General features: G+C 51.3%; 1 protein-coding gene across 4 annotated transcripts; it reads right to left on the bottom strand.

Moving 5' to 3' along the window:
* Nucleotides 1-1638: 1638 nt before the first annotated feature.
* Nucleotides 1639-20362, bottom strand: LOC131275913 (ral guanine nucleotide dissociation stimulator-like). Of its 4 annotated transcripts, XR_009183386.2 has the most exons (10): nt 20108-20362; nt 19433-19489; nt 18575-18767; nt 16160-16260; nt 15616-15700; nt 13415-13447; nt 12971-13092; nt 10282-10386; nt 3795-3905; nt 1639-1908 (listed from the first exon to the last, which is right to left on the bottom strand). XR_009183386.2 is itself a non-coding variant. In XM_058287634.2 (8 exons), the coding sequence occupies exons 1-8, from the start codon at nt 20293-20295 to the stop codon at nt 12717-12719; spliced, it is 852 nt and encodes a 283-aa protein (XP_058143617.2). In that variant the 5' UTR covers nt 20296-20362; the 3' UTR covers nt 12697-12716. The 4 variants fall into 4 exon arrangements, 2 of the variants coding, with proteins under 2 accessions (XP_058143617.2, XP_058143619.2); XR_009183387.2 differs by lacking the exons at nt 1639-1908; nt 3795-3905 and adding an exon at nt 8991-9411; XM_058287634.2 differs by lacking the exons at nt 1639-1908; nt 3795-3905; nt 10282-10386 and adding an exon at nt 12697-12789.
* Nucleotides 20363-21793: the final 1431 nt, after the last annotated feature.

Raw genomic sequence — 21793 nt, forward strand, 5'->3', positions numbered from 1 at the left:
TTTCTCTCTCTCTTCTTGGATGTATTTTGAAATGGATTCCTAAGTATTCTAAGAAGTCATGAAAGTTGTTTCTAAATAGGAGTGCCAAGACTTCAGTCCAAGCTGTTGGATGCCAAGCCCACTGTTCTTTCTGACCTTGTGGGTGTGGAGCAGGGGGGTTGACTACTGACCCCAAATTCCTGGAGAGTGACCCTCGCAGGAGCAAGCTGGACAGGCAATTTGCATCTGCAGCTTCACCAGGTGGCCCTACCCCGCCTGGAGCCCACGCCCTGTGCTCTGCTTCCCTGCAGTCCTTGGGGAGGTTCTAGGCCATCATGTTCTACTAGTCCTCCTTGCTGTGCCTTGCCCTCCTGCTGGGCTGCTCCCAGCACATGTTTACAAGTCCCTGAGGGTCCACCTGGCCTGGGAGCTGCAGTCTTTGAGTACTGAATGCTAAGCACTGTGTGTGCAAGGGCAGGTTCAATCCTCACAACAGCCCCAAGAGCTGGATATTATTCTTGCTTCCCACATTCTGGGCTAGGAACCTGGAACCCAGAGAGGTAAGCTGGGTTGTCCATGGTCACCCTGCTAGAGGGAGACAGAGGCAGAATTGACACCCAGGCAGTTTAGTTGCGGAGGCTCCCTCTCAACCACTGAGCCACGCAGATTTCTGGCTTGGGGCAAAGACTCCAGATTGGAGGGCATGTTGGGGCATGACTGACCTGTTTCTAGTCCCCACATCACCCTAATGAGCCAGAACTTATTGGGGTTAACTTCATGCCACAGTGCTCATTTGCCACAATGTGCCTTCAGTTTTTCTGGACTTTTGGTTATCTTTCCAGAGAGTGTAATTAACAGTCAGGACAGGTTAGGTTATACTGAAATATCCATGCCTTAAAGGCTATTAAGTTGTATTTCTCATCTTGCTCCCTTTCCATCGTGGCTGTGCTGTGGGCTCCACTTCACATGCTCCTCACTCTGTGAGCCAGGCTCATGGAGCAGCTGCTATCGGAAACATTACAGATGGACGTGGAGGCAGGGAAGACAATGTGGAGCCATACACGCTGTCTTAACCGTCCGCCATGATTGCCCTTCCACTCAGATCTCATTGGCCAAAGCAAGTCATTAGGCTACACCCACCTTGAAGTGGGAGGGGAAGTACAATCCCTTATGTGCTCTCTTGTTACTTAATTGCTTAACACTATGTTTGTGAGATTCATTATCCACTATTTTTTAAAAAGATTTATATTTACTTATTTCTCCCTGCCCCTGCTGTTGTCAGCTCTCTTGTGTCCATTCACTATGCATGCTTCTGTATCCACTTGCATTCTCCATGGCATTGGGAATCTGTGTCTCTTTTTGTTGCATCATTTTGCTGCGTCAGCTTTCCATGTGTGTGGTGCCACTCCTGAGCCAGTTGCACTTTTTTTTGTGGGGCTGCTCTTCTTGCTGGGCACAGTCCTTGAGCGTGGGGCTCTGCTATGCAAGGGACACCCCTGTGTGACATGGCACTCCTTGCATGCAGCCACACTGTGCATTGGCCAGCTCACCACACAGGCCAGAGGCCCTGCTTCAAACTTTGGACCTCTATGTGTAGGCAGTTGAGTCACACCACATCAACAGTGGTCCACATTGTATTAATTGGCATTTGGGTAGGCTTCTGTTTGGGGCTTTTTCATATAATGCTTCAGTGAAGATTTTTATATATTTCTTTTAGTGAACATTTGACATCCTGTTAACATGCTAATAATACAACAAAAAGATGGCACTTCCACCCAGATCTCATTGTCCAAATCAAGTCCCTTGGCTGCTCCCACCATGAAGTGGGTGGTAAAGTGCAATTCCACTATGTGTCTTGAAGGAAGGAGAACCAGAAGGTGTGTGAATTTCTCAAGGTCCAGATTCTGGAGATTATTTGTCATGCAGGTGCTTTGAAAAAAAAAGTAACACTTACTAAGATGTCTCAAGAATAAAAAACTTCTATTCTTTTCATGTCCAAATGTGGAAATTAAGGACTAAATATACTGGTGAGAAAATTCTCCTAAATACAAAAGTTTATCTATCTATCTATCTATCTATCTATCTATCTATCTATCTATCTATCTATCTATCTATATTTGTATTCTTTATGGACAAAAGGCCATTTTGTTCAGCATTCTTAGTGATTAAAGAAAAACAAAGGGGAATTGTTTTCCTTTTAATGATAAAGCCCTTACTTATTGAAGGCTTGCCCTGGGCAGACACTGTGCAGGGCCTTTATACACACGATTTTATTTAATCCTCACAACAACCTTCAGATGGAGGTATATTATTTTCTCCATTTACATATTAGTGACCTGGAGGAAGAGATTTAACATACCTGAGGCATATGGTGAGTTTGTAGCCAATCAGGCATCTAATCAGATCTTTTGGCCTCCACCTGAGATCCTTAATATACAAGAGTTTATCTTATAACATGCAAAAGTCACCCACTCAGATCTATGTATCAAGATAGATGACTTGTGAAGAGACCATTGCACCTGGATAAGACATTGCCAAAAGAAGCATTAAAGTTTCCTATTTCATTAATGTTGAAAAAATAAGAAGTGAGCAAAGAAACTGCTCTTCATAAAAGTTAAACCTGCTGAGATCTTGGGTGCTTATCTATTGGAACAATAGCCTGGACCCTAATGGGAAGTCACTGAATCAGAAATAGGAAAAAGAAGACTCCATTAAACAAAGCCTGCTGACCCTGCCTCTCATTCTCTCCAAGAAATGGCAGAAGCCTGGGAATGGCCAACACCAGAAGGGCATCTCTTAACCAAATAACATTCCTGCTAAATTTGTGGCTCTATCCCCTTTTCAGAGAACAAAACCTTCCCAAGATACCCTGAGTTAAAGCCTACACTTCTCCCCTTCCTCACAGGGGGCAACACCATTTCTGGAAGTTCACCAGACCAAACTCATTCAATGAGGTCCCTAGGAAGTGGCCTTCATGGTAAGTTGCAGCTACCCTCACTCACCTCAGTGCTGTGATGACTGCAGGGCTTTGTGATGTTGGGAGCTTTTATTTGCTCATGGCAGAAACTCAACTCAAAAGGCTCAAAGCAAAAAAGGACATGTATGGGCTCAAAAAGGGAAAAATCTAAAGCTAGTTCTGTTTCAGGAACAGCTGGGTCAAGGGCTTAAGTGATGTTGACAAGAACTTAATCTCGTTCTTCCAAACTCTTCTCAGCTCTGCTATTCTCTGTGTCAGCCTCACTCTTAGGTGGCTTCCTCCACATGGTGACTTCTAGAATCTCTAAGATTATACCCTCCTGGCTTCAAGCATAGAGAAGAGAAAATTTTACTTTCTCAGCTTTTCAAAGAAAAGCCCCAGGAATGCACTCCATTGGGTGGAGTTGGATCACAGGCTAACCTGGAACCAAATACTGTGGCCAGGGCCAAGGCCTGGATTGGCTAAGTCTGGTTCCCTTGTTCACTGCAGGAGCCAGGAAGTGCCGTCAGCTTCAGTGGACCTCATGGACCAAGGGTGGAGGAATATCTTGGAGGACATGGATGGTGACCAGGCTGAAGCACCAGATCTTTAGAGACCTCACAACTCACCCTTTCCCATGATTCTGTCACTGTGCCCATGGGGCTTGCCCCAGAGGAGGGCTCCATGTGCCCCAAGGCCACAGAGTGGTTCAATGACAAACCTGGTATTTTGGTAAGGATTACATTTGACTACATATAGCTAAATATCAAAATGAGGGCATGAACAAGTAATAAATTTCTCTCCTGCTCAGGTAAAAGAACTCTGGAGGGTAGGAAGTATGTCCTGACCCTGAACTTACCATCATGGACCTTCAGTGATCATCAGATCTCTGCATCAGCATCTTAGTAGGTGCTATCCATCTAAAAGGCTATTTTATGGTCCAAGGTGGCTGTTGGTATCATAGAGCAGGCTGGAGCAAAGAAGGAAAAGCAAAGGGGTCCTCGCAGCTGTGCCACTTTCCAAGCAGCTGACTCCTTTCTCATCCATTCCCACTTGTCCTATGTGAATGTGTGTGTAAACTTTCTTGTATTTGGGAGGTAATCAGCATTTTTAATCAGAGTAGACACAAGCCCTAGACAACACAGGTGGTTGTCAAAATAAAACTTGCCCCATACAACGTGCAACAGGCAAGGATGACTTTGCTCATTGCCATCCTGGCAGGGGAGAGAAAGAACAAACTCCAGAGAGCATAGGCCAGCCTGCTCTGTGAGGCTGGGGGTGGGTGAGCAGAAATCCCAGGAAAACTGGATGGGGGGTCACACCTGGGATGAGAGGTTGACTGAGGCTGCTGTCATGCGTACCCCAGTGTGGAGGGATTTCCTCAGCAGTGATGTGGCCTCCTGGGGTTCTGGAGGCTGGAGGAGAGGAAGAGGCAGGGAAGGAACTGCCTGGTCAGGGGCCTCTCAGCCCCAGGAGAGCCTAAAGGCCTGAGTGAGGGGGAGCAGGGAGGGGAAGATCAGGTGCCAGTGTGAGATTTAGAAATGTTAGGGCCTGAGAGTACCTTCTTTCCTTATTTTTTCTGGGTTGTGGATGGATTTTCTCTATAGTCCGACAGCTACAAGATCAGTTTTGAGGTAGTCAGGACAAGGGTGAGAGTGGGCAGAGGCACCTGAGGAGCTAGACAGGCAGCTTGGTCAAGAGAAAGAAAACAAGTCCTGGTCGGGGTCCTGAGGCCCCTGCCATGAAGCATGAACCATTTAGGTGCCAGATCACAGAGGGCCCTGGGCTCCCAAAAAAGGGGCAGGGAGTCTAGGCTGGTGCTTGGGGGACTCAAGGCCATGGTAGTTTACCAACAAGTACAGTAGTACCTGACAATTGTCCCCACCTGCTGTTTTGCAAGTTCCCACAAAGACTTTTCCTTCCCTGTGGCAGACTCACAGAATCAAACAGCTTGCACAGAAGCTCAGGATAAGGAGAAGTCACTCTCTGAGCTCCACACAAAATACATGAGGGGAGATGCCATTCCCAGGAGGCCAGCCAGGGTGGGGGTGTGTGGATATATTCAGTCAAGGGGAAAGATGAGAGCCAGGGTTGCAGCCACTCACCAGACTCTGAAAGGCCCTGAGGCTTTCCTAAGACCATCAGTAAATGAGCAGGTGTTTGTCTATTTCACAAGCTGTCCAGGCCCTACTCAGGGCAAACTATATTACGGACTTCCAGTATGGACTTTACCTTTGTTTTACCGAGATATAAGTTACATGCCATAACTTCAGCCTTTTAAATTTCCATCGTCAGTGATTTTTTGTATATTCATAAGGTTGTAAAACCACAACCACTATCTAATGCCAGAAAATTTTCATCAACTCCAAATGAAATCCTGGACCCAACAGCACTTACTTCCCACCTATGGCCCTCAACCCAGCCCCTAGCAACCACTAATCTATCTTCTCTGTGTGGATTTGCCCAGTATGGAAACTTCATACCAATGGGATCCTGTAAGTGGCCACTAGTGTCCAGCTCCTTTCACTTATCATAATGTTCTTCAGACCCCTCCCATTCTAGCATGTATCTCTACTTCATTATATCTTATGGCTGAGAATATCCCATTGTTTGGGTAGACCATATTTTCTGTAAACATTCATCATTTGATGGGCACTTGAAAGGATTGAACTTTTGGCTATTATGATACCAAACTTGTACCAGCTTGGATGAGGAGGCCCTGTGGGTGGCTCCAAGGATGTTTTGACACCACCTGTGGGCTTTGGTACATTCCTTACTCTCTAGGATGCAGTGATTGTCAGGTTCCTCTCATGCATTTCCTGTCCAAGACCTGGACTCACACACACCTCCCAGGTGCCCTCTTCTCTTTTCATGGAAAATAGCATTTAGGGACCACAATCTGAACACAAGGGAGGGAGGTTGTTACCAGATTTTCTTTACTTACAGAGCCATCCAATAAACAGAGCTAGAAACTCTATGGTATTTACAGAGAAAATGGATTAGTTCAGACACACATTTCCTAATGAAAATGTTTTACTTCATGATACACCGGGCTGAAGTGGCCCCACAGCCCATAGCTGGGGCAGGCAGGAGGCTGATGCAGGGCCCTGGGGCTCTGGGCTGTGCCAGGGGTTAAACCTTTAGTTCATGAAGATGGTGAAGTCAGGGGAGGGCACACAGGTAGCTCAGGACAGGGCCTGGCTCCACCTGTCCAGGAAGCCATTCAATAACAATTTGCAGTGAGGTATGTCTGTACAAGACTGTGGCAATCAGTCCCCCATCAGGCCCTTTCTTTCACTCACTCCCTATAGGAACTGTCCACATCCCAATGACATAAGCAAAGCACAAATTCTGGACCATGGATGCCATCACCCTAGAGCGCTGCAAGCTCTAAAGCCTCAGAGCCAAACTTCTCTTGAGGACAATCAGTAGCAACACAACTGAGAGTGTGAACTGGAGATCCCCAAGGTGGTGGGCCTCAAATCCCATGGGCAACTCTTCACCTTGACCCACAGAAAAAAGTGTGGGCATCTCTCACTGACATGCAGTAGGTATTCTTGTCTTGGCATTCAGAGATCACGAGTGATGCCATGGGCCCCAGGCAGGGTGGAGAGGCCATCAGGGACTCAACACAGAGGGCAAGGCCTGTCAGGGCTTTTCTGGGTTAAGAATCTGCACAAGGAATGGCAGGGCAGTGGGAAGCACTAGCTCATAGGGAGCAGAAGTGTTTATGAAATGAGGCACAGCTGGAGCTCTATTTCAAAACTCTATTTCAAAATCCCAGTCCCATGGAGCCCTAGAGGGGGGCTGAGGATGCAAGTTCTGGCTGCCCTTGGACCATGTGCTAATAATCTTCCCCTGTCCTTTCCCTTTCCACATTGTAACTTTGTTCTAGATTTTTCCCGACTTAGCGCTAATGTGAATCTTGTTTGCTCTTGAAAACTACATGTTCTTATTTGATGCTCAAACAAAACCTTGGCCAAGAAGCAGAAAATATTCCTTCTTCCTCCAAAGAGGAAGAAAGGCAGCCACTGTCCTATCTGGGGTCAGGGAATGGTCCTAGTGAATGGAAGTACCTTCAACATCTAAATACTGATAGTCCTCAGGGGTGGTCCCAGCTCCTTCCTGGTGTACTGATCCTGAAATGCGCATGTGCTCTGTGAAAGGGGATTTCTGTGTTTACTTCAGTAAATCAGGGAAGGGTGGCTGGTGATTTTCCCTTCTCCCTTCTAAAATAAATTGATGATACTGTGCATGATTTCTTATTTGAATGAGCAATGTGAGAGCCTGCTCCACATTTCAATTAATGCAGTAAATGTAAGAATCAGACCTCAATTCCAAGGGAAGCAGACTTGGCCCAGTGGTTAAGGCATCCATCTACCACATGGGAAGTCTGCGGTTCAAACCCAGGGCCTCCTTGACCCGTGTGGAGCTGGCCCATGTGCAGTGCTGATGCGCACAAGGAGTGCCATGCCATGCAGGGATGTCCCCGTGTAGGGAAGCCCCCCACACAAGGAGTGCACCCTGTAAGGAGAACCACCCAGCATGAAAGAAAGTTCAGCCTGCCCAGGAATGGCACCACACACATGGAGAGCTGACACAACAAGATGATGCAACAAAAAGAAATGCAGATTCCCATGCCACTGACAACAACAGAAGCAGACAAAGAAGAACACGCAGTGAATAGACACAGAACAGAAAACTGGAGTGGGTGGGGGGAAGGGGAGAGAAATAAATAAATCTTTACAAAAAAAAAACCCTTCAATTCCCAGCCTGTAGTAGAACCAAGACTTTAATAATAAAATATTCACATCTAACATTTACTATTTACAGGAGATAAATATTTCCCCTCCCCAATGTATTTATATTATTTTTTTGGTATTCATTCATAAATTCAGTTATGTTCCAAAGTCACCCAAATCTTCCCTCCAATGAACCATGTTTCTGATAGTCTCGTAAAGCCCTGAGGCAATGGCATGTGGCTCTTTAGAGGCATGAGATTTGCGATAAGTGGGACCCGCTGAGCCCTCCTCACTCACTGGTGCAGAGTGGGCTCAGTGAAGAGGGGCTCTCTGTCCACTTCTGAGGAGTGAGGGTACAGGGGTTGAAGTAAGCAATGATTTCCTGACTCCTGAAATAGCCTAGCATTGAGGAAGGCTGCACTGGGACCCCTAGAATGTCATGATGGCATCTAAGTGCTTGAGGTGAGACCCTCAGTGGTCCCTAAATGAGTGACTGGTCACAGGAACCCAGGACAGCCTAAATGCAAAGTCCTGACAGGCAGGTGGGTAGGTTTAGTGGTTTAAGTGGAGTCTGGGGGTGTCCCAGGCTGCCTGGTAGAGAGGGAGGTGCCTGCCTGGCCTGGCCTGAGGTTGGGGTGAGCAAGACTACTTGGCCAGGCAGATCTAGGAAGGGGGACCCTGGGCTGGCAGGCACCAGGACCAGTTAATGCTTCCCCTTTCAGAACTTGGGTCCCTTCTACATGCTCCCAGAGGAACTGAGATAGCTTGATTCTTGTCCTTGTCATCCCTAGGCACATTCTGCTTCTTGAGAAGAAAATGATGATGGGCCGAGGGATCCATAGTGTAGTAAATATTTGTAGTGTGTGGGGTCTGCAGCACTGGGTGGGTGGGGCAGAGGTGTGTTACCCCATGACACCCAATCTTTTGTGCACCTATGAGACCAGGCCACAGCCAGGGACCTGAATTCCCCAATCCAATTCCAGGACCAACAGGGAGCCCTGGGAATGACCTTTGCCTGAAGGACAGACTCTGCAGAGGCACAGCTAGCAATGAAGAACCCTTGTTTAAAGAGTGACTCTGACGCATAACTGCCACTCTCAGAATGGAGCTTCCATGAGGTCGTGTACTCTCACCACCATGCCCTGCCAGCTTCACTACTCAGGATCTTAGGGCTGAAATTGACTTTCTAGAACCCAGTGCACATACACCAAATCCAGCACTACACAGTTCAAGACTACTGAGGCCCAGCAAAGACCACCTGGGTCAGGCCTCCTGAGCAGATTCCTAAAGGTATTTATAGTTTGACCCTATTTTCCTCCTGTCTTCTTGGCCTAGAACCAGCAAGAAAGAAACTGGGCTGAAGTTCCTGCTCCAGCATCAGTGATGTGGCTACTCATCTCCTTTCTTAATCTCTCCAGTCTTCAGCCTTCCTGTTCTCTAGGACAGGTCCTTCCACCCTATTTCACACCTCACAGCTCCAGTTTCTCATTTGAAAGATGGGAAGGGATTTAGAACCCATCTCTAGGAATGGTGGGAGTCTTTTTTTTTTTTTAAGATTTTATTTTATTTATTTACCCCCTCCCCTTGCCACTAGCTTGCTGTCCGCTGTCTGTGTCCATTCACTGTGCATTCTTCTGTGTCTGCATGTTTTCCTTTGTTGTGTCATCTTGCTGTGCCAGCTCACCACGGGTGCATGGGCCATTAGCTCTTGGCAGGTGTGGGGCTGTCAGCTCTCTGTGGGCATGGGTCGTCCATTGTCCACAGGGCACATGCCAGCCTGCCTTCATAAGGAGGCCCTGGGATGTGAATCCAGGGCCCCCCATATGGTAGACGGGAGCCCAACTGATTGACCCACATCTGCTTCCCTGTGGGAATCATTTTAATTTGTCTAGGCTAATGGCTGGGAGAAGGTGATCAGCTCACTGAGAAGAATACAGGTACCCTTATTGTGCACAGGCATACTCTGGGCACATGTGATGCTTAATTTTCTCTCCCCTTTTGGAGATGAGAAACAGGCCCAAGAGTTTGAGTAACTGATCTAAGTGCTCAGAGCCAAAAAGCCTAGTTCTGAATCTGTGCTGTTCTTCTGGATTCTTTCATTTTCCCACTTTCTAGAATACTGAGGTGGCTCCCTAGAGCCTCCAAAGGGGATCAAGGAGATTTTGTCTAGTTTTCACTATCATAAAGACATGACCAGGAGCATATTTGGTGTCTGTGTTCACCAGTCATGGTGCTTTTGGAGGTGCGATCACCCTAACCTGTCCAGAGGTCACCCTTCAAGTTGAGCCCCTCTGCATGGCCATCTTGCTCATGGACCCAGGTCGAAAGCCCTTTCTCTAGGTACCTCAATGGTGTTAACTTTGAACTTGTTTCCCCAATGCCTGGGTCACATCCAGGAAAGGGTACACAAGGGAGGTGGATCAGGTAGGGAGAAGATGCCATGGGTGCTGAGGGCTGTCCTGGGCGCTTGGTTTGTGAACAGGGTGCCTTCTCACCCTGCTATCAGGTACACTGGGACCAGAGGGCCTTTGATCTTCATACTGTGGACATGGCTCATGCCTACCCCCTCCAACACCACCCTCTCCAACTCTCCTCCTGACTTACTGCTATTATTTGCTCCAGTTTGTAGTCTTCTGGCTTGTCTTTAGGCAGGTTGTGTTCTTCCAGGGCCTTACAGATCACAGCTGGAGCCCCATCTTTTGTAGTCACCTGCAGTGGATCAAGGGACAGGGTCTCAGGGCCTGCATCCTGGAGCTTGCTCCCCCATGGTGCAGCTGCCAGAGACACTATGGGCCATCACTCATCAGGGCTGAGTCTACAGGGGCTTCACAGTCTTCTCTTGCATCCATGGGGAGACCTCTGTGGAATGAGGGGGTCTTTTCCAATCATTCCTTACCCCATTTTCTACATGAACCTATAACTCTGTCTTGAGGTTGTTTTCCAGTATGAGTCCACACCCTGCCCTGGAGGCTGAACCCTGTGCCCTTGGTTTTGGCCTGAGCAACTGCAATGGGCTCCCAGGTCGCTGGGGACAAAGGGTGGCCATGCAATAGAATGGGGGGACTGAGGAGTGAAATCTGGTCCTCTCTGTCACCTCCTGCTTCCCAATCATGGGAGAGGAAATTCCCCTGCCCTGCCCCTGCCCCTCCAGGATACCTCCAGATAGGAGTGAACCCTCAGGATAGAGCATACAACATCTAGTTCGAATTTGCATGTCAGAGAGGAGGAGGCACTGGACGACAACCTATAGCCCACCAGAACTGCCCTGAGCTCCAGGATGTGGCTGTGGTCAACAAGGGCTAGATCACAGTTGCCCTGACCATGATGGCCAAGTTAGAGGCAAGGCTCAGCTCTAGGTGTTGAACAAGTGGCAGTTCAGTGAAACCACCCCTGCTCCTGGCCACAAGAGAAGTGCAGCTGGGGTGGGTGTGTAAAATGGCAGCTCAGCCACCCTCTGTGTAGGGGACATGGAGTGGCTCCATATAAACATCCCATCCAGGATCTACCCCTGCTCACACTTCATGGCCAGCATCCTGGGGCAGACCCCGTTCTCCCCTGTGGGTTGCAGCAGTGGCCCTTAGAGACCCGTCTCTCCAGGCACTCACCCAAACTCCACCTTGGGGCCAAAGGTCACCTGCTAACACTGTTCTACTCTGACACTTCAGTGGCTTCATCTCTCCCCATGAGAAAGCCAAGCTCCATCCCGATCACAGGGCCTGATGTTAGCCAGCTCCCCACACCTCTCTGGCTTCACCTCTTAATTTGTCCCTGCTCCTTCAGCCCTGGCTTCTTGGCTGCTCCTTCAGTCAGACAAGCACATGTCCTCCATGGGCCTGGCAGGCTGTCCTCTCACTCCTTCTCTCCAGAACCACCTGAATGAGCTCTTTCCAGGCCGCCCTTACTCAGATTGCCAGTCTTAGCCCCTATGTCCACCATCCTGAGCCCTAACTGCCATTGAACCCGCACTCTTCCTACCTGTGGAGGTGGCTATCTGTCCTTCCCCACCCACTAAGAAGTCTGCTCCAGGACAGTAGGGAGGGAATATGTTCTTCCTTATGTGTCTGCTTCCTGAAGCCCTGAGGGGCACCAGGGGACAGCCATATGCTCAGCTCACCAGGATGTTCTTACATGTGTTGTCATTGTCCTCAAACAGGGTGACATGGACAATGCAATAGGAGCCTCCATGCCATTTAAAGAATAGCTGTGAACCATCATGCTTGTGGTTGGCCTTCATGTCCATGGGACTGATGGAGGAGGAGGAAAAGGACATTTCTCTGGATGCAGATATGACAATGGAGGAGTTCTATGATGGGAGATGCCAAAATAAGTAGAAGGTCTGAGCTTTGGCGAACCCCCAGCTGCTCTAGAAGCTCCAAGTGGTTCTTGAAGTTCTGTAGCAGTCAACAGTCCTCAACCCCTTTGTGGACAGGGAGAGGGCCAAGCAGGCACAGGAAAGGGAGGGAGAGGGAAAGGCTAACAGGGAGAAGAGGTGGGCATTCACTTTAATTTCCAGGCCTTCTTGGGACTCTGGGACATGCTCCAGGAGGATTTTTACCTTACAGCTTGAGGTGCCGGCCACATGTATAGGACATGAGTCAACTGGATCACCACTGCAGAAGTCATGACCAAACTTGAGCTGGTCACTGGAGTGGGTGGTGCTGCTACCACTGGATGCAGGGGTCTGGTGATTGGCTGGATGGGTCACCTTACATCGGGGGCTTCCCCAGGGATGCAAACAAATCCCTACACAGCTACCACTGCACCCTGCTAAGTGCTGAGTTCATCAGTAGTAGTTAGCGGGCTCCAACTGCCTTAGAGATCATGCAGCATCACCACATTTCACAGAATAAACAGGCCCAGAGATGGGGCAAGTTGCCCCAGTCACAGGGATGGTCAGGAGTGGAGCTGAGATCCCAGGGCTAAACTGCCAGGCTCACCAAATCCATGCTTAGCCTGAAGGTTCCCTGAGTTGAAAGCCAGCCCACACTTGCCTGACCTGGACAGGGAACTCACTTTTTGCTCCAATGCTTCATGTCTTCTCATATGTTTTTGGCCTTGAATCTCTTACAGGCCAACTGGAAGAGGGGCTCTAGCTCCTGAAACAGGTGGTAGCTACAGGACAGAGTGGCAGCTGTGAGATTCCCAGTGTCACACCTCATGTATCCTTCCCAGTGTTTGCACAGAAGTTGGCATTTGGGTGCCCTACATGTCTTCAGGCCACAGGTCCTATGCTGACCCAGGAGCACTAGGGCAATCCCACCCCAACTGTGGCCTGATTCTGTCCTGGCCTCACCTGTCCTTCTCACTGAGCTGCTTCATGGCCCCAATCCAGGCCCCAAATTGTTTATCCGGCACAAGGGCATCATAGTAGCAGCCCATCTGGAACTGCTGGAGCTCAGTGACCATCCGGTATTCCTGGGGCCAGAAGGAAGGAAGAGGTGCTGCAGAAGCCTAGGTGGGTTTTCTGGTTGGGACAGGGTCCAGGGGCTGGTTTTGCTCCTGTGGGTTCCCCCCACCCCTTCACTCCCTCCCAGTCTCTACCTGCCCCCAGGCTAACTTCACACAGCTCATCCTCTAAGAAGTTGTCCTGCATCCCATGTATAACCTAACCCACTCTTGCCCTCAATTTAAGAGGAAGCTGTGTGCAGCCCGGGGGTGTCCTGCCTGGGAGGGTCTCTGTCTTTCATCCCCAACCCACCCCAGCCCCACCCTTGCAATGATGGCCACAGCTGCTTACCTTCCTGTTTTTCTCAAAATTGACCTTCCTCCCCTGGAAGGCAGAGAGGTTGCATTCATTATAAAGGGGCCACATCCATTACCAAGCCCTTAGACCCTCAGCCCCATCACACCGCACTACTACAGAGTTCAACATGAACAGGGCAGTCCAGACCAGGGATGAACCCAGGCAGGCTTCTGGGTACCAGGATTGGGAACCAGGACTGAAGACAGAGAACTTCCAGTCCTAGCCTTTGACTACAATGGAGAAATGGCCTCTTGGACCAGCCTCCACTACTCTTCAGTAAGAAGGTCATGGCACCTCAGTACTCAGGGCAGTTGTGAGTCTCTAAGGAGCCACGCTGTGCCCACTGCTGAGAGATCAAGGCTCAGGGAAGGGCCTGTTTGCCCAAGCCTCAGGGTCCCTTTCCCACCCTGCCCTGGCCCCCAGGTTCACTCACATCCAGATACTCTGGCATGGCATAGTCCAACACCAAAAATTGAGTGAGGAAAGTTCTCAGGCATGGGACCACACCCTGGATGTCACCCTGTGGCACTGGGTGGGGAGACTATGAGCACAAGCTCTCAGGTGCCCCCAAGACCCCACTCTGAAAACTCCTCAGTCTCAGACTCCTGGGACAACCCAGCCTTCCTCTGGGACAGTCTAGGACACTTGGCTGTAACACCTTAAGTTCCCCTCACAGCCTCCAAGGACCCCAAATTCCCTTGCAGTCACCTCCAGGACTGGTTTTTCTTCAGTCACTGAGCGTAACCGTCCCCCATCCCAGACACCCTTAGCTCTTCACGGCTCTTGCTCTGACTGGCTGCAAGGAGACCCCAGGATTCCCATGGCTCACTGCCCTAAGGTCAGGAGAAGGGATATTGAAGGAAGGATTTCCAAACTCAGTGGACTGGAGGGATGGGATTGAGGAGGGCCCCCATCGTGATTTAGAGGTCCCCACCTGGCCCTCCCTGCCTCAGACACACTCACCCTCTCTTGCTGCTGCTGCTGCTTCTGGATATTTGGGGGTTTGTCTCCAGGGTGGAGAACTTAGAGATGGACTTCTGCCAGAGTTGAACACAAGGTCAGAGAGGCCCTCCACCTCTCACCATGTGCCTTGGGTCTTGAACACCTGGGCATAGTGGGCAGGTCGAAATCAGCTGCCACCACATGCCCAATGTCCCCTGCATGACCTTGTGCAAGGGCACTGGTCTCTTGAACCTGTTGTTAATCTGTGATGTGAGGACAAAGATCTGACCACCCTCATCAGGATTCCAGAGGACTCACATTTGCATGCTAACAGCACAGATGCTCTGGGCTTCATGCTTTCCAACTCAGAGCCACAGGAGTGCTCAGTTATGTTCATTTTCTCTCTTGAACCTTGCTACCTTGCTTTGAGGGTGGCATCACTGGGTGGTCATACCTCCATTGATCATGAGGACGTGGAGGTCCAAGGGGGTGTTGTCTTGTACCTATTCGCTAAGGGCATTGGAGGACAGGCTGCTCCCTCCCAGATAGAGGTCTAAGCTGATGTCACCCCACCACCCACAACCAGAGTATGGTTCTCCCAGCCTTGGAGTATGTGGGGCCTTGTGTCACCCCAGGCATGGAACTGGGGGATGGGGCTTCTCTGGAGGACTAATTGAGTTGGTTCTGCCTACCACAGCCCGCTGGAGTGGAGACCCCAAAGTCTGCACAAAGCCATACTAAAGAGGTCCCTCCCAGGGGTCCACTCAGGATATTCTGCCTGCAAATGAGTCACTGCATCCACTCAGGAACTTTACTCTGAGGTGCCAGGTCTGACTGTACAGGTATGGTGGGGACTGCCAGGAGTACTGCGCATTGAAGTTTTGCTTCTTCTTTTATGTAGAAGCATCTAGTTATGGTCAAGAAGGACCCATCGTGGTTTCCTGTTTCCCAAATATTTCTCATAGCTCTCTAGCACACATGCCATTGATAACAAGGCACAGTTATGAAACCCTCCCAGTTCATAAAGACTTTTCATCCTGCCAATTCATCATCTCCTGTAACATCTCAGCCACCTCCACGGCATCTAAGAACCGCAGCCTACTGCCCTACAACTGCCCCCTCCACCTGCCCATGAACCAAACATATCCCTCTTCTTATTCCAGAAGAGGCCAGGCTGGATGTTTTCAAAGAAACTTTTAGTGAAAAACTAACAACCCCACCTCCAGACCCCTGACCCTGGGCTTCCTAATTACCTTGATGAACATCTCACTGCCATGTGAGTAGTTGTTCTCTTTTGAGTAAATCTCAGACAGAGTCAAAAAGAGGTGGAACCTGTCCCTGGAGGAGGGCAAGAAAGAAGGAGAAAGGTGGGAGTGGTTGGGAGGGTATAAGGAATAATCCACTTTATTTTAGCCACCTGGGACCTGGACTGCCTTGGAGGGTTGTGCTGAAACTGGGTAGCTCTGAGCACTGCAGGACAGCATAGACTTGGGGGCTGAGCTCTCATGTGGGCACAGTGATGATCTCCACCCACATTTCATGAGCAGCTGGTTTTCACATGTGTAAATTTCAATTGGACAGAGTGAGTTGCTGAGAAGCATACATTTAACATGCTCCCATTAGGGTCAACTCTGTAAGGGACAGGGGAGGGAATCACTGCTGAGGCAGAACAGCTGAGCCACAGCCTGCCTGGTCCTGTCCAGGACCCACTGCCTCCCACGCTCCCTAAATGGTGATGCCCAGTCCCTGCAGGGTCCCTGGCCCAACATGGTGTCCCCTAGAAAGAGGCCTACCAACCTGGAAACTTCCTCCCACATTTTCATCAGATGGAGAATTGAGTGACTTTGGAGACCAGAGATGACGGCATAGAATGAGTTGTTCTTGAGGATTCGGCACTCCTGGGGAGGGAGAAAGATATACCATGAAAGGTGGTCTGAGTGGCCCCTGTTCCAGCTTCAGCCCCCACAGCTGATATTCCCCTCTAGGATGAGACAGACACTGAGGGAGACCCCGAGGCTCGTCTTGGACACAGAGTGACACCCATACCCATCCTGAAGAAGTAGCCTGGTTGGGAAGGGAGGAGAGTGTAGGGCTGTGCTACAGGCCAGGGAGGGCCTGTGGTCCTGAGAGCCAATAAGAACAAGGAGGGTTTTAGGACTCCAGAGATAGCCCCACCGCGATCCAGTGCTCCACCACTCTGACTCTGTCTGGGTCCTTCATGCTCTGGTTGCAAGGCAGGTGGAGATGGTGCAGTTGATCACATGGTTGAAGTGGATGACGGTGGCATGGATGGCAGGTGCCATGTGCTCCTTAAACTTCTTATTGTGCTGGGACCAGATGAAGCCCAGAGAGTGATAGGGCACCACCTTCTTGAACAGATCCTGAGGAGGAGGGACTGACAGTGGTCCCTATCCTGCCCATCTCAGACCCCAGAGGCCCTCAGGACCTAGGCAGGGGTCCAGTGGTCTCAGCTGGAGCTCAGCAGGCTGAGGACAGGGTGGGCTCTCTGTTCCCTGAGGGGACATAGCACTCCAGAGACCCCAACCTCAAGGCCTGCAGAGAAGAGTGAGCTCCGTTTTCAAGTCCATCTCACACCCCCAGCCCCTGAACTGTGTCATGCCCCCACAGGTCCAGATATCACCTTTGCCCCTCCTAATAATGCCTCTTGGGCCTGCATGTGGCCAGGTGCACAGTCACTGTGGGGACCAGAGGCTTTAGGTGCGTGCCTAAGGATCCAGTGCACATCAAGGTCTTATTAGTGTTGATGTGGTGGAGATGCCCAGCCCAGAGTGGGCTGCACCTCAGTGAGCTCCATTCAGCCCCTAAGGCCAAGCCACCTCAGGCTTTCTATTTCTTTGCTCTCACATCATCCTCCCAGTCAGTGCATGTGGCAGGTAAGGTTAGTGTCCTATATCTACTCTCCAGGGGTGAAGTCTGGGCTGGGGGAGTAAAAACTTGCCCAGGTTGGAATACTGGAGTGGAGCCAGGGTTTGGGCCCAGATCTTAAGATTCTGATTCAGGGGATGGTAAGGTGGGCAGCAGATCCTGGGAGGAAGAGCCACCCAGCCCCATCCTGCCAGCCTAGCTGCTCACAGCATCCATCCATGTCAACTACTCTGCTACCAGCTCTGGAGGGAAAGCCAAGAGATTAGCCTTCTCCTCACTCAGCCCATCCTTGGAGGTCTCAGTAAAGGCCAGAAAGGCTCTGGTGGTGTAGGCTGCCCTGGTGCTGGGTTGAGCTCTGGCATTGGCTCTGGTGGTGGTGCCAAACTTCTCTCCCCCTCGAGTGCCATTGCTGCTGAAGGTGAGATCAGAGGCTGGAGATCCAGAAAGGGCACTGGCACAAATTGTATAGAGGTGCCACTGGAGGTAGTAGTGGAACTGCCTCCAGCTCAGGAACTGATGATAGATATGGTGATGTGGCTTCCTCCAGCCTGGTCACAAGTGCTACATCTGGGGATAGAGCCAGCTCTACCTCCAGAGTGGGCATTGGTGCTACCTCCATAGGTGGTAGTGGAGGTGGCATTAAAGCTTCTTTGAGCTCTATAGCCAGTTCTTCTGAGAGTGAAGGATCAGGCTCTACCTCCAGAATGGGCATTGCCAATATGTGTACAGTTGACAATGTAGGTGGAGCTAGACTTGACTCTGGCTCTGGAACTGGTGCTACTGATTGCAATGTATTTGTCTCCAGCTCCTGAGCAGGATCAAGCTGATGAAGTAGGATGTTGTAGCTCCAGGGCCAGCGTGGGCTGTCACCCTGTGGATGGCAGTTGTGGTGGTGCTGGAGCCACCTTCAGCTCAGGAGCTGGTGCAACATCAGGTAATATTTCAGGTTCCATTTCTTGTCCAAGCACAGGCATAAACTTGGGAGCTGGCAGCAGAGGTGGAGATGGAGCTTCTTCAGGCTCTGGAAGTGCCCCTGTGACTGCCACAGGTGCTGGAACCGGCCGTGGGGGTTGCACTGGAGGCATTTGCAGCTCTGGGGCTGACAAAGGAGCTGGAGAAGAGGCAGGTTCCACACCATGAATGGCCCCAAGTGTCTTTAAGTTCCCACTATCTCTAGGGGAAGAGCCAACCCCCAAAACTGTTTCCAGACTTCAGATGACTTCTCTGGGGCTTCTCTTTGTTCCTGGCCTTGGGGCAAGCCCTGGTAGTTCCTGTCCTGGTCCCCACCCCACAAGCTCATGTGCTCCCATCCTGAGGCGCCCTCACCTTTGGCTCTGCCTCAGTGGGCTCCAGATCGTTCCTCCATGACAGTAGAGTTATGGCTCGGCACTCCAGGGCAGAGCCGGGAAGATACACCTGGGCATAGCCCACCAGTAGCTTGAGGCAGGGCAAGTCTGGTGGCTGTGTGAAATCCTCAGCATACTGGTCCATCCAGGTACCCAGCAGGGAGGAGACGGTGCTGAGGGCAGGAGGGGGCAGCAGAGTCAGACACGGGCCTTTCCTTCCATGCTGTCCCAGGAACCCTCCCATTGGAACATCAAGTCCATAAGGACAGGAAGTGTTTTGACTGGTCTCTCCATAGCTGGGCACTGCCACATAGTAGGAGCTTCATCAGTATGTGAATGATAAGGGGACAGGGTCTGTCCTTCTCCCCCAGGCCCTCATGACTCCTACCCAGTAACTTCTGTCTCATGCAGCTGCTGCATCCTCTGCTGTACATCGTGTGTGTCTCTTCTACCCACTGACACTGCCCTCCCAAACAACAGTGGTGCAGCCACCCTGCCATCCATGCAGGCAGACAGGAGTGAGGTCAGGGCAGCTTTGGAGCTGGCTGCTCACCACCTCCTGTTGTGGGTCTGCACAAGGTGGTGTTTGGGCTCCTGGGGTGTGATTGGGCTGTGCTGGGCAAGGGTCCTCTGCAGCCAGTGCCCCAGGACCCCACCCACAGCTTCCCTTGACACCTCTCCAAGTGGAGGGGGAAGCCCTCTGGACTCAGCTCTCCAGGGAGCTCATAAGATGGGTGGGGCCCTGTGTTCTGCCCAGGCCTTCCCTGCCACCTGTCCCCCAAACCCCCACACTGGTCTCTGGTGAGGGAGCCCCTCCCCCTCCCCCAAGTACACTCACTTCCTCATTTCCAGGCCTCCTCCTTGCCTGTCTCTGCCACGGAGGCTCCGCCCATATCTAGGGGAGACGTGGGCATGTCACGGCTGACTCTCTGAGAGTACCCCCTGCTTAAGCTGACACCTGTTACAGCCTGCAGCCCCAACTCCAATGGAACCCAGAAGGGCAGGGACTTTGGCTGGCTTTGTTCACTGCATGAAGCTGCCTAAGGAAGTGCCTGTACCTAGTAGACACTTGATGTATACACTTGATGAAGAAACGCCCTAAGCGGCACCGTCTCAGGCATAGGGTGGGCCTGGACCCCTCTGACAGGCTACACTGGTCCCTGCTCTGACCCACCAAGGTCAGAGACCATGACAGGGACCTTATACCTCCTTAGAAATGAGAAAACTGGGGTCAGTAAGGGGGTGAGCCTGACAGCCTTTTCACTGGGAGGAGGAAAATCCTGTTAAGGAACAACCCTGCCCCTCCCACCGCCCTGCCCAGGGAGCCAGGCTCGGGGAAGCACATTCCATGGATCCTCACTCTTAGTCCTCACAATCAAACTTGTTGATTCATCCTCTTACCACCCTCCTTTCCAAGGAGGAAACTGAGGCCAGTGGGTGCAATAACATTTCTGAGACACAAGCAAATTGGTGCCAGAGAGGTCAAGTCAGCAGGGACGGGGCAGGCACTCACCTTCTGAACAACAGGTGCAGGACCTGCTTGGTGGTGGTGAACACCCGGTATGTCCCCAGGAAGGTCTTGACATAGACAAGGTCACCCTCCCAGAAGGCGGGCACCAGGTGCTCGGCCAGGTTCTCCCACAGGCCTGCCTTGACCATGACCATGCGGTGCTCCTCCCTCAAGCAGGCCCAGACGTTCATCCTCTAGGGTGGGAAGAAGAGTCACATGTGCTGAGGGGCAGAGCTGGGGACCCGAGGATGGGCTGGCTCTGGGCAGGCCTGCCGTATCCAAGTCCTCAGCGCCTTGAGGCCCAGGGGCACGTGCGTGCCTCCAGCAGAGAAAGGTCCTTGGCCTCCTTATTGATATGGAGGTGAGGAGGTAATTGAAAGATGAGACTCCAGACCTGGCAAAGGACAGAGGCCTGGAGTGTCCCTGGGGGGAGAAACCCCACTGCAGGGCTGAGGATTTGAAAATATGCCTCAGGGACAAGCAGACCCACCTAGTCAGTAAAGGACTTCCTCCAATACTCATGGGGCCAAAGTCACAACATGATGCCATTTGCCACCCTGAACCAGGTCAAGAAAATGAAGGAAAATGCAAAGATACAGTCATGTGGGCTGCAGGGACACTGCCACCCACACAGACAGCCAGTGGTAACAGAACTGCTCCAGTCTTAGGCAGGTTCTCTGTCCCTCGCTGGTGAAAGGGCTGTCTGCGTGTCCTCTGCCCACCCAGCCCTTTCCACACAGCCTCTACTGGGGTGGGGGGAAGGTATCAGTGCTTGGGACCCATGGATGCTGCATAGGGCACCAGTGCTGACAGGGGAAAAGGAAAGGAATGTTCCAGGTCCAGAAGCACTGGAGGCTGAATCGCTGCTCTAAGCCTCCTCGCTTCTGGAATATGAGCAGCCAAGTCAGGCCTCAGTTCCTGACCTGAGAAGGGCAAGGGGATGGTCATGGGAGATGGCAAGAACCCTCCTAAGGAGAGGAGCTGTGTGGCTTGGGGCAGGTGTGGGAGGACAGTCATGAAGACTGCTGCCCGGGGACATGGGGCCAAGGAGTGGAAACAGAAATACAGCAGCCAAATGCACACAGATCTGACGTGGGCCCACCCTGCAGCCCACCCTGAAGGGAAAACCCTGCTAAAGCCTCCTTTCTGAGGTTCTTAAACTTTTGAGGTGACCTCCCCCTGGTCCATGGAATGGCAGTGTGGTGGGGGGTTGTGGGGCCCCAGGTTCCTTGGGAAGTGGGATATTGGGCACATCAGGGGAGAAAGCCCTGGGAGAGAAAGTGGGGAATGCCAGATGGGATATAGGCCCTGGGGAGCACCCCCCCCCTCCTGTTTCATACCCCAGTGATCCCTACTCCCACCTGGTACCAGCGCTGGCCCTGACCAGTGCCTCGACGGACCTGCACCTTCTCTATGTAGACGGCGTAGACGAGCACCTTCTCCAGCTGTTCCCCCACCATCTGCATGGAGTTCTGCAAACACAGTGCCCGGAGGTGGGACAAGAGGTGAAGCGAGGGGCCTGCCCTAAACTACAGGGGAGGCTGCACTTCATTTGGAGCCAGCATCCAGGTCAGGCCCAGATGGGGGTCACTCTTTCCCTGCAGCCCCACTGGAGAGGAGATGACAGTTCAGGGCTCAAAATTAACACTGGTCCACGTGGGAGCCACCCCCAAGACATACCTTCCCACA

This window comes from Dasypus novemcinctus, chromosome 25 (genome assembly GCF_030445035.2).
Source record: "Dasypus novemcinctus isolate mDasNov1 chromosome 25, mDasNov1.1.hap2, whole genome shotgun sequence".
NCBI lineage: Eukaryota > Metazoa > Chordata > Mammalia > Cingulata > Dasypodidae > Dasypus > Dasypus novemcinctus.